Source organism: Dipodomys ordii, unplaced genomic scaffold (genome assembly GCF_000151885.1).
Source record: "Dipodomys ordii isolate 6190 unplaced genomic scaffold, Dord_2.0 Scaffold111, whole genome shotgun sequence".
In the NCBI taxonomy this organism is placed as follows: Eukaryota; Metazoa; Chordata; class Mammalia; order Rodentia; family Heteromyidae; genus Dipodomys; species Dipodomys ordii.
Genome location: NW_012267327.1, coordinates 6,613,170 through 6,625,816, shown reverse-complemented (window position 1 = coordinate 6,625,816; position 12,647 = coordinate 6,613,170). Strand labels below are relative to the sequence as shown.

At 46.9% G+C, this 12,647-nt stretch overlaps 1 protein-coding gene across 2 annotated transcripts in view; it reads right to left on the bottom strand.

The window, feature by feature from the left end:
- Positions 1-12,647, bottom strand: part of Boc (BOC cell adhesion associated, oncogene regulated) — a 39,263-nt gene that overhangs the window by 13,636 nt on the left and 12,980 nt on the right. For both annotated transcript variants that reach the window (XM_013028523.1, XM_013028524.1), the window contains exons 3-6: positions 7,182-7,328; positions 5,653-5,796; positions 4,298-4,591; positions 2,980-3,252 (exon numbers count right to left, since the gene is read on the bottom strand). In XM_013028523.1, coding sequence (XP_012883977.1) covers positions 2,980-3,252; positions 4,298-4,591; positions 5,653-5,796; positions 7,182-7,328 — 858 coding nt within the window. The remainder of the gene's footprint in view (positions 1-2,979; positions 3,253-4,297; positions 4,592-5,652; positions 5,797-7,181; positions 7,329-12,647) is intronic.

Below are 12,647 nucleotides of genomic sequence, written 5' to 3'. Positions count from 1 at the left end.
CATCTGCCAGGGAGTAAACTGATAATAAGGTCACAGAAGACTGGAGACCACCATTGACTGCCCTGTGACATACAGCTAGGCTCAGGAAGAGAGAGACGGTGCCTCTGCCCTGCCAGAGGGAAAGGTCGCTTAGAGACCTGGCCTGGGCCACTTGCTACAGCTCAGAGATGGCAGACAAGCACATTAGCAACCTGCTGACCTCCTATGTCCTGAGCAGGTACATCTTGAGTGATGCCATCGTTTGACTATGAATTGTTTCCCATAGGCTCATGTGCTGATTGCTTGTTTCCCAGATGGTGGCGCCATTTTGGGGAGGTGGTGGAAGTTTAGGAGGTAGGATTTAGCTGGAGGAAGTCATTGAGAGAATGCTTTCGAAGGGTACAACTGACCCTGGTCCCTTCCTGTCTTCTGTTTCCTATCTCTGACACACACTCCTGCTGCCATGATGCTCTGTCTCTTCACAAGCCCCAAGTCAATGGAGCCGAGGAATATAGATGAAAACTTCTGAAGCTGTGAGTCAAAATAAATAATTTCTCCTCTTCTGTTTTCTCAGTGATGGAAAATGTGACTAATGTAGGAAAATTGGTACCAGAGAATGGGGTTGTTGTTGTGACTAAATCTGCCATGTGGTCCTTAAGCCTTTGGCACTGGTTTGTGGGAGGAATTTGGGCAAGTTTGGAGACGTGGGCTGGTGAAGTCTCAGAATGCTGTCAGCAGGGTTTAGTGGGTGATTCTGTGGGAAATGTTGATAGGATGCAGACTGTAAAGGCTGTGCTCATGGCGTTGCAGAGGGGGAGGAAAACTCTGTTTGGAATTGGGCACAGAAGTCATGTGTGTTGGGACTTTGTGGGACATTAAGTTCAAAAGGAACAGACTAGTTAATCTGGCAGAGGAAATTTCTTATGTAGTTTGGGACAAAGAGGGCATGATTACTAAGATTAGATATACTAACAGGTAGCTGTACACTGTGCACTAAGACAATAGGGAAGATTCATCAAGAGCGTCTTGGGAATTGGCTAGACCCCACCCACTGCAGGCTGAAGGTGTGAAAGTTTTCATTCATTCGGGGCAGGCTGCCTAGGGAAGTGTTTCCCCTCATTCAACCACGTAGACAATCAGAGGCCTATTTAGCTGGCAGCATATCTTGATGTGACCCATTAGTGTCTAGGAATAGTTGTACAGGAAGGAGCAGAGTAAAAGATATCTGGGATCATGAAAGCTTCCTCCTGGATTTCCAAGGATAGACTGGGAAGTCAAGCAGTGTGAAGCAGAGTCAGAGGAGCCCTTAAGGACGCCATGGGTAAAGCTATGAGGCTGAAGAAGATGCAACAGAGTTTCCAGGAAGTCAGAGATGCCTGCAAGGTGAAAAATCTGTCAAGAAAAAATGACAGGCAACGAGATGAGCCAGTCAGGAGAGAGCTCATGTGGGCTGCTAATAGCAGCCCCTGCGGTAAGGCTGCTCAAGGTTTCTGGGATCCACATCTTACCACCATGTGCTCAGATGTGAGATACACACAGGGTTTAATGTTTGCCCTACTGGTTTAGTCTTGTTTTGATTCTATCCTTCCTTTATGTCATTCCTTTCCTTTGAAATGGGAATGATTACTCTAAGGCATTAGATATTGGAACTACATAAATTGATGGGGACTCACCGCTACCATGTTTCCTTGAGTCTCAGGGGAGACACTGAACTTGGGTTTTTGAACAATGTTGGAAGACTGTGGGGACTTTGGGAGAAGGAGTTTTGGAGAATACATTCACATTGTAAGATGACCATAAGCCTTCGAGGGCCAGGAGCAGAATGCTTATGATTAGAGGGCATCAATTCAACAAGGGGTTGAACTTGTGATTGTTAACCCTGTCAAGTTGATTGGATTGAGAAATGCCTCCAGAATAAGTAAAGCACATATCTGGCTGTGTCTATGAGCAGATTAAGTGAGAAAAACTCACTCTGAATATGGACTACACCATTGCTTAGGCTGGGAGCCCAAGTGGAATAAAATGGGGTAAGGAGAAAAATCATCTAGAGTAGGGACAGGCATTCTCTTTGCTTCTCAACTGCCAGGAGGTGAGTTGTTCACTCTACCATGTTTCCAGGCTTTAACAGACTGGAACTTCTAAAACTATGAGCCCAAATAATCTCTTCTCCCTTAAAGTTGTTACAGTGACAAAGAAAACTACCATAGTGAATGATCTCAATTTGCACTTTCCTTCACCTGTCTGGACTGGGGATGAGGCAAGTAGATTTACTATGGGATCTCAACAGCAGAGCATAGTGTGAGCATTTTCCTTCAACACTGAGGTGGCCTGGCATAGGAAGTCATTTGGAGCTGCCTTGAGAATCTGGAGGCCAGAGAGGTTAGGATGCAACTCCTCCAGGAAGCGTCCATAGTCTACCAGCTCCTGCCCCTCCTTAGCCCAGCACAGGGATGCCAAATGATACTGGCACAGCACTATACTGTTCATTGCTGCTTTTTCTCAAATTGATCCCTTAGGAAGTTTTACCTCCTTCATACAAAGGTTTCTGAAGGTAGGGACTTCATCATGCTGTTCTGAGTGTCCGTTTAGCTGTCAATGGGAATAATTCAAGCAAAGAAAAAGAGTCTTGCCTTTCTTTATTTTAGAGAACTGATTGCCAAACGTGGTTCCCTAGAGCCCTAAGGGCCCACAGATTCTGCAAACTAAAAATTTTTTTTAAAAAATACAAGGGAAAAATTATTGCTGTACACACTAAATTGCTTTGCATGGTCTAGTGGGGATGATGAAAGAGTCTTGACTTTTTTAACATATGGAACATCCAATAAAAACTAAATGAAAAAGATACAGAGGTTAAACTTCCATTAGTGTTGCTTGCACACCTTAATGAGTAAGTTCATGTAATGTTGAACTTTGGTCTGAAAGTCATTGAGTTGATTTTCTTTTGAGAAAAAGGCTGTGGACCTGTTCAACTGGAATCTCAGACCCCTGGGCTGCACCCACCTGGCCGGGCGGTCCTCAGCTGGACCACGGCATGCGCACTCCCGACTTCATTCTCAGCCATGCACTGGTAGACGCCTTCATCCTCGGGCCCCACGCTCACGACACGCAGGGCTCTGCGGGACAGCCGGAGGCGCTGGCTGGCCATGAGTGGCACAGCATTCCTCAGCCACAGCACGGACGGAGGGGGGTTCCCACGCACCTCACAGGTGAGCTTGGCACTCTGCCCCCACGGGATAACCAGCTGCGACAGCTCCACAGTGACTTCTGGAGGTTCTGCAGTAAAGCACAATGGAGGTAAGTAGCCCCCGACCCATACAGGTTGGGAGGGGACAGAGCTGGGAGTGGTTCTTGCCTCCCCTGAGCATTGGTTCTCCCTATGGGCAGTTGCCACAGGAAAAGGGTAACAGCACACTGAAACCGTGGGTCTTCACCTTTGGATGTGGGAGTTAGGCAACTCAATGGTTGGATGTTGATCAAAGATCATCTCCTGAGTTAGGCATGGAGGCTTATGCTTGTAATCTCAGCTACTCAGGAGATGGAGATCCAGAGGATCAAAGTTAATGAGACTCCATCACAATCAATCTTTAGATGCAATGGCACATATATGTTATTCCAAGTACAAAAGAAGCATAAATAGGAAGACTGAAGTCCAGACAAAAATGTGAGACTCTAAAAAAAAATAACTAAAGCAAAAAAAGGGCTGGGATATGTGATTCAAGGGATAGAGCATCTGCCTCAAAAGCACAAGGCCTGAAGTACTATTAGTATCACCACTGGGGGAGGAGGGGGGGGAAGAAAAGACAGGCTGGGTGCTGGTGTAAGAGCATGAGGTACAGAGTTCAAGTCCCAGAACTAACATTAAAAAAAGAAAAAAAAGGATCGAAGACATTCTGGCACTCTGATATAAACAGACTACAGCAGTATTTCACTAACCTGAAATATTCATAGCCCTTAGAAAATGAAAAGCCCTTGTCTGACTCTCCAAAGTCCAAGGACCCCTTCGCCTAACATAAGGCAGCAGCTGATGACACGTAACGCATTCTGCAGGGGTTAAGGTCACAACACCCAGTTTTCCAGGAATGACTACTGTCATGTCCACACAGCCCATAAAAGCTTGAGGTCCTGGGACCCTCTTGAGCCTGCCCACCTTGCCAGCTGCTTTTGCACACTCAGCTCTGTTTAAGTCTCTTCCACCTTTATTTCTGATGAGACCAACTTTTCGGCTCTGACCCAGTGACCTGAATCTAGTAATCCAAGAATCTCTGCCTGTCAAGTGGCCTCCATCCCTGCGCAGTGGAAGGTCAGAGGAGACACTCACCGAACACCTGGACATTGTAGAGGATGACAGCCGCGCCGGGCTCCCCAACTCCATTGTTGGCCATGCAGCGGTAGGTGCCAGAGTCTTCCTCACTGGTGGGGTCGATGAGCAGGTTGCTCAACAGGAAGCGAGTCTTGTTGTAGCCAGCAATGTTGGATCCGTCCTTGGCCCAGGTGACTCGAGGGGGTGGGATCCCACTGGCCACACACTCCAGGATGAGACTCTGGCCTTTGGTGACAATAACAGTCTGGGCCTCCAGAGGGTAAATGATGCGGGCAGCCTCTGCAGTGGAGCCTAGATAGAGGAGGAGGGGGAGGGAGGGAACACAGTGTGTGAGACCTTTACTTCCTATAGACACCCCTGCCACCCCTCTTTGGGTGGAGTGACTTGGCTCCAGGAGGGTCCCAGACACATGGGCTTGGGATCAAACAGCCTTTCAGAGGCTTACAACCTACATAAAGCAGGGTAATTATTTAATTTCTTATTAGAAACAAGGGCAATGAACAGAACTTAGCCACTTTTAGCTCTAGGTGTTGGCAGGGAGATGAGAGCATGAAGAAAGTCTAAATGGAGGAGGTGATTTTTCCTGCTTGACCTCAGTCAGTGAACCCCGAGGCCAAGGAAAAGAGGGGAGACAAGGATCTGCTTGTGTCCAACTCCAGATCATGGGGCCCAGTCCCAGTGTCCTCCACAGCTGAGCATGCTGTTGAGCTCTTTAGGGATATGTATTTCTTCTCTTGCAAGGTCCCCCAAACACTATTCAGTTACTTTATCAGGGGCTCAGTGCAGGGGGCGGTGATCCTTCTCATTGCTGGAGGAGAAACCATATAGATCACTCTCCTGCATGCTGCCTTCTCCGGGGACCTTCAAAGAGCACAAAAATCTCTGCTTTTGCCATGTGCTCCAGCCAGGGGCAGACATGGGTCTGATAAACCCTGAAGCTCATTTATACATTTTGGAGAGCCTCTTGGGGGGGTGGGTGGGAGGGGAGAATCCGAAATTCCAGATAAAATGTTAAGTTGGAGAGGGGTCTAGCTTCATTTGTTTTAGGGAAAATCCATCTCTGGTGTCCTCAGCTAGCTCTGCCTACGATGTCTACTCCATTGGGTATTTGGGGTCCCTCAAAAAGTGCTCAGAAGAGCATTTTAACCATTAAGGTTTTCACCTCAATGTGGGAGCAGGTGGGCGCTTGTGAGCACATTGCGTGTCAGCTGGCTGCAGACACAGAGCCCAAGAGGAAGGAAGCCAGTCACCAAGCAAGCGGAAGAAGACTTTGCCCATGTTGCTCCACCTTTCCCAGCTCTGCCAACCCTCCCTCTGCAATAGGCCACCCGGCGTCTGAATCTGGCCCTTACGGCGCACACGCAGTCTGTCACTAGAACCGGAGGTCTTCACTTCCTGGGTCACTGGGTTGTAGGCCGCACACTTGTACATGCCTTCGTCCTCCTGGCTGGCGTTGACAATCTGGAGGTTCCCTGATGGCATGATCAGGTAGTTGTCTGTGGAGAGGGTAAGGAAGGAGGAAAATAGGATGCATTTGGGCCCACAGCTTCCACAGAGCCAGGGTTATAAGGGAACCAATCCAAGCTTAAAATGTTCCCCATCAAGCCTTACACTGAATGGGGTAGAACGGCCATGGTTAGGAAATAATCTACTGTCTCATGGCATGGCTGATCAGCTGCTTCCCAGTCCATGCTTTTGTATGCAGTTTGTCTTTTCAGGTTGCTAGGGAGGCTAGCAAGAATTCAGGGTTTGGGATCAGCCAGACCTGGCCTTGAGTTCTGGGTCTGCTAGATATGAACTGTATGATCTGAGGCAAGTTAATTAACCTCTCAGATCTCATTTCCTAAAAAAGGTCTAAGGCGTGCTGCTTCGGAGCCTCTGTAAGGGCAGAAGGGCCTGGGCTGCACACATGGGAGAGAGGTGGCCTTTTCTGACACATGTCCCTGTCATGGTCATAGCTTGGTGTCCCCTCACTATTGACTGTCTGCTGCCGGTGAGAAATATTCTGACCCCTAGTTCCTGCACTCAGCATGATGGCCACCAGAAGTCTGTTCTGCACATCTCTGACCTACTAAGGTTTGTCTGTTCTTGGCCCTGAAATAGGGTAGGATTGGGGGGAGGGGAGGAGCATGAGGAGTTTGGGCAAAGGTTCAGGTTCTCTAGACAGGAGGTGGAGTCACAGCTCTACACAGACCAGCAACTAGGGTGGCCAGCTTCCTGGCAGGAAAAGCACTGGCAGTCAGCTCTGAGCTTTGTCTGGGTGGTCACTCCTGGGAGTGGTGTTGTCACCAAGCCTGGTGCCTGCCTGCTGCTGGGCAGCAGGTGTGAGTTGCTTAGACAAGTGCCAGATGGATGAGCTTCCTGGAGGGCCGCTGCCAAGCCTCCACTGGGACATGGGGATTCGTGCTGTCTCCTCTCAGTTACTTCTGAGTGTTAGGAGTGGAGTTTTCCATTTATAAAGAGAAGAGCTATGGTGTACTTTCACAGTATACATTTTGAGTTGTCAGGTTAGGACAAGTTGTGTCCTTTGTGGGAAAAGGGTGACTTTGTCTTGAAGGACATCCCCCTTCTCAATGGCACAGTGTGGCTCTCCTGGTGCAGTTGTCACACCTAGACAGCTGATCCCAAACATCTCCCTGTGCCTCAAAGGATGAAGATATTTTCCATGACAGGACAGAAGCTCTCTGTAAGGGATGCCAATCTTGCCTTAGCATCCTATAAGGCTAAATAGGAAGATAGCAGACAGCTGGCCAGCTTGAGAACAGGACTGTCAGTGTGGTCCAGGGGAGGTGGAGGCAGTAGATACTGACACAGTTTGACAGTAGACAAGGAAGCCAGCTGTTTACTGGCTTATTCTCTGGGCTTCTGCCCACTTGCTCACCTCTGGAGGCTTCCAGCCACTCTTGTTTGACGCTGTATCGGACCTGGGCTTTTGGGTGGCTCTCAGGCAGGTGGCAAGCAATGACGGCTGTATTTCCTTCGTCCACTTCAATGACATGCTGCACATCTAACTTGAAGTCCTGGAGATCTGTGGAGAGAAAGGAATGTGCTCTTTGGGCTTCTACAGTGGGGCATCTCAGGATGGGCCGATGGGGTAAGTTACAGTTAACAGCTTCAGAAATCACTCAGGGGGTCAATAGAAGGTGCTCAATCTTTCCTTGGTGTCTTGCTGTCTGTAGGAGTTATAAGGATAGGAAATCTAGGGACTCAACATAAGATGCACATATAGTCCAATATAAGCTGGGAAAAGTGTAGGGAATTCTGCCAGGAGATAGGCAGTGCTGACACATAGAGTCTGCGTTTTGCCTTCCTTCCTTTGTTCATTCCTTCCTTTCCTTCCTCCCTTCCTTTCTTTTTGCAGTAATGGGGATTAATTCCAGAGCCTCACATGTACTAGGCCAGTGTTCTATGCCACACCTCCAGATCGTTTTTTTTTTTTTTTTAGATTGGGTTTTATGCTTTTGCCTATGCAGCTATAGACTGTGATCCTCCTACTTCTCCCTCTCAAGTAGCTGGGATTACATATGTATGTCATCAAGCCTAGACTTTTTGCTTTCCCCTCCCACCCCTCTGATTCTGGGGTTTGTACTCAGGGCCTTGTGCTTCCTAGGCTGGTGCTACCATTTGAACCATGCCTTCAGCTCTGCTTTTTGATCATTGCATTGGAGATAGAGTCTAGTGAACTTTTCTGCCTGGGCTGACCTTAAACTGAGGTCCTCCAGAGCTCAACCTCCTGAGCAGCTAAAATTATAAACATGAACCACCAGCACCTAACTTCCTTTTTATTTTTTGAGATAATGTCTCATTTACTTTTCCCAGGCTGTCATTAAACTTACAATTTTTCTGCCTCTGCCTTTTGAATAGCTGGGATTATAAGCATGTACTACCATGCCTAGCCCCAATCGCCTTTTTCTTTTTTTGGGGGGGGGGTCCCAGTCATGGGGCCTGAACTCTGGGCCTGGGCGCTGTCCCTCGGCTCTTCAGCTCAAGGCTAGCGCTCTACCACTTGAACCACAGCACCACTTCCAGCTTTTTTTCCTGCTTATGTGGTGCTGAGGAATTGAACCCAGGGCCTCATGCATGCAAGGCAAGCGCTCTACCACTGAGCCACCTGCCCAGCCCCGCCTTTTTCTTTTTTATGACACTAGGGATTAAAATAGAGATACCTTCTGACCCTAGAAGGTCCCAGGATCCCCTGGGGCACTGGGAAGCAGGGTGTCAAAGGCAGAGAAATGTGGGAAGCTCTGCCACAGGCTGCGGTCCCTGGTGGCCTTATGGAGAAGACTGAGCTCTAAACTAAGAGAGGATGGAGATCCATCTGGAATCAGAGCAGGATATTTCCCAAACAATCCAAGAGTCCACAAAAACAAATCTCTTTGTGTGAGCCAAGTCACTGATGTTGCTGAAAAGCATAGCCATTTGTACAACAAAACCACATTCCAAATTGGAAACTTGCTTTTCAGGCTTGTGGCTGCATTTATCTTAAGAGAGGAAATCAAACTAATGGAATGTAACGTAAGAGGGCTAAAAATGTTTTATCCAGATGCTTTCTTCATCACAGTGCTTTAGAAAGGTATCTTCTCAGTATGCTGACCACTCCAAATTCTGCTCAGCTCCCAGGACTGAGAGTGTCAGGCTTCTTACACTGTCACAAGCCTCCTCCTGCACGTGTGCCTGTGCTAAGAGACTCATAAGGCAACAAGAGCAGGCAGGTTTTTTTTTTTTTCCACAAAGACCAGAAGTAATTGTCAAACACAAAACAAACTAGACAGTTGCTGGTGGCTCACACCTGTAATTCTAGCTACTCAAGAGGCTGAGGTCTGAGGATTGTGGTTCAAAGCCTACTTGGGCAAGAAAGAACTCTTATTTCCAATTAACCACCAGGAAACCGGAAGTAGTGCTGTGGCTCAATGGTAGAGTACCAGCCTTGAGCAAAAAGAGCTCAGGGACAGAGCCCTGGCCCTGGGCTCAAGCCCTATGACCAACAACAAAACAAAACCACTAATTGTTACCATAGAACTAATCAAGGTACTAAGCCATATCAGGTTTCCTGCTTGATAGAATTTTCCAGAAGCACACAGTCAGGCCAAGCCAGGGAGGATGACCCTACTGCTTTCATGAAAACAGTCCCTCTGACTACAGTGTGTGAGACATGAACAGCTTAGGGCCAGAGACCAAGCTTTGTTCTCCTGTGACTCCTTTGAACCTAACTCAGTCCTGGCCCATGTCAACTTTAAATATAGAGTGGACAGATACCCCAAAAGCTGAGCCCCGCAAGTCAGGTAAGAGATGCTCATTTAGGTAGCTTAATTCACTGGTTGAGTTTGTTTCACATTATGAACTCCAGGACAAGAGCCTAGCTTGATAAATGTTGTGTGAACACTTTTTTCAAGTAAAGTTATTTTGAACATGGAGGGCTACAGAAAAGAGAGGAAGTAGGTATAGAGGTTGTGTAGCAAGAAAAACATGTAACAAAAAACAAGAACAGATTGGCCAATTTACTTCTATCACCCCATTTTACATTCCAGGCTTGAAGGAGCCTGAGTGTCAGGGAAAGAGAATTCTCAGGAAGTCCTTTCTTTTGAGTGGACTCTTGGACTATGAAACATGTATTTCACCATTATTTAAGTTTTCTCATGAGACATCTGACTATAGATTCCTTGTGAGAAGCCTATTAAGTTTGTACTCTACACATCAACCCTAAGCCCCGTCACAGTTTTCTGAATATAACACATACTCTCCAATCTTCTCAGAATGAATAGTGGTGGAAGGCTGCGTGCAAGGCCAACTTCATGGACAACCCAGAGGCTTGTCATCATCTTAAAATTCTGTAGCTGCTATTGCTACTCTATGTTGTCATGTAAGATCATTAAGAAAAAACTAGTCTGGAAACAATAGAGCTAGTTTTAAATTATCTTTTGGCATAGAAATGCTATTTACCACTTAAAGTTAATTCTCATATGTAGAGATGTGAGTAATATTTTTATAATAATAAATGCAAATATTTTCACTTAAAAAAAATCTGTTTGTGTGCATGTGCACCATTATCTGAGCTTAAGCTCAGGGCTTGGACACTGTCCCTGAGCTGTTCTGCTCAAGACTAGTGCTCTACCACTGGAGCCACAGCTCTACTTCTGGCTTTTTGGTGGTTAAGTGGACCTAAGAGTTACAGACTTTCCTGTCCTGGCTGGCTTTGAACCTCAGTCCTCAGATTTTTGCTTCCTAGTAGCTAGGATTGCCGGTGTGAGCCATAGGAACCATCTCAAACTTCTTTAAGAGCATTTGAACCAAGGATTCTACATTTTCACTTTCTACTAGGCCTGCTGATTATGTAGCCCAGTCCTAGCTGAGCTTCTTAGCCTAGCCAAGATAATTAAAGAGCTTTGTTTTTCCTCAGTGAGAAGGAAGACTTGTAAAGGAACTGCCTTAGCTCAGTGTGTTCTGACTAAATGTGGGTAACTTTTTACTTTAAAGCTATTCACTTTAAAAAGAAAGAAAAAGGCTGAATCCTCTGTCTGCCAAGTCAGGAAGCTCCCCCAACAAAGTGAGCTGTGAGCAACTGTGCACTGAGAGACACCTGGAAACTTCCTCGGGCACTGAAAAGCACAATTCCACGGTCTAATAGATCCAAAGTGACTCCACCAAGACTTTTTTTTAACCCACTCTTTTTCTTTACTTCATTCCAAGGAAATTTGCCTCAAGCAAGAACAGACTGAAACCTTAGCCAATCACTTTGCAAGAAAGATGTGAGCCCCGGAAAAACTGGCAACAGCAGGCCAATCTCCATCTCAAAGGCCCCTTGCTTCTGCTCCCAGTAATGGAGGGCCTATCTTAGCATAGTCCATGCATACTACAAGTACCCATCTCACCCACCCAATGCTAGACAGCACCATGGCTTGTTAAGCCCCTCTTGGCTCCTGCTGCTCCCGGTGCCAACTGCTGGGGTGGAGACAGAAGGCTGAGCACTAGGGGAGAGAAGAAAAGCAGGGCACCAATCAGCCACACAACCCAAGGGTTCCTCTGTTCCAATGCCAACATGTGCACAACAGCTCATGCAGGGAGGACCCAGGACTGCCCAGCTGGGTGTCCAGCTCCCCGCAAGGGCCGACTGGCAGGCGAGCCTTCCTAGTTTCAAAACCAGTAAGCAACCATTTGGTCCTTGGCCCTGACCCTCCCTGTGTCTCTTAAGCCTTAGTTGCTGCCTCCCTGGTTGCCTGGGATCAAAGGGAGAGTAATGAAGTGATGAATGATCTAAAAATCAGAGAGCTCCCTTTCCCAGTGAGTCTGGACAGGAAGGAGGCCAGAGAGGAGTGGAGATTTCATGATCACTAACAATCGAATCAGCCATCCGACGGGCAGATGCAGGGAGGAGAACCAGTTGGCTGAGGTAAAGGAGAGCAACCTGTTCCTATGCCCCAGTTCTCCAAAGTGGGTTTCCTGGCAGAATCCAGGGGCTGCTCAGCCATGCCTCACTGGAAATAAGGGGCAGGTCCTTCAGTTACAAATGGAGTTAGCAGGCCTGTGCTACAGAAGGGGTGGGTCAGGGTTCACAGGAAATGGTTTGACAGGACACCTGTCCTTGCCTGTTAGCTAGTGCTTTTGAGAAATCCATTAGAGGAATGTTTGTGCAGCTTTAATCCTCATACCTCCCCTTACATCCTCCCTCTCCATGCATTCCTTCTGATACTTCATTGATGTGCTAGGAGGCCTGCTCTTGTTTCTCCACTTTGCAAAGTCAGAAGCTCTGCTTTGTGAGGCCACCTCTGAGTTTACTGACCTTTCTGGCCCTGTCACAGGACTTCACACTGTCTGAGAAAGCCTATGGTATCTTAGGCTCCATATAGAACCCTGCCTGGTTCTTTTCCTTCTTTGAGCTCTAGTTCTAGGGGAAAGGTGTATACTACGATGTCTCACTTCTATAGGGTGCATGCAGTGACAGGGACGTGTTCAATCACGCATCATGCAATGTGCTCTGTGATTCTTCTTCACATTTCAAGAGCACTTTAGGCACAAAACTCTTTTGGCAGTGGAGAAAAGAAGAAAGCAAATGAGAGACTTTTACAGGTACCTGGGGATAGATATATTTACCATACATAAAATAATAAACGGACACATTTTATTGAGTCCCTTTGAAGTTACTCATGGTATTCTAGTCTTTATCCTTCTGTTATTAGATGTTAATAAGGAATATTAATAACATTAGCCAATATTTAGTATTAATATTTAGTATTAATCAGTATTAATATTAACACATTCCTAAGATCCAAAGAACTATGCATTAAATCAAAATAAATCAAACTATTTGGGGCCAGGTACTGGCTTATGCCTGTAACACTAGCTACTTGGG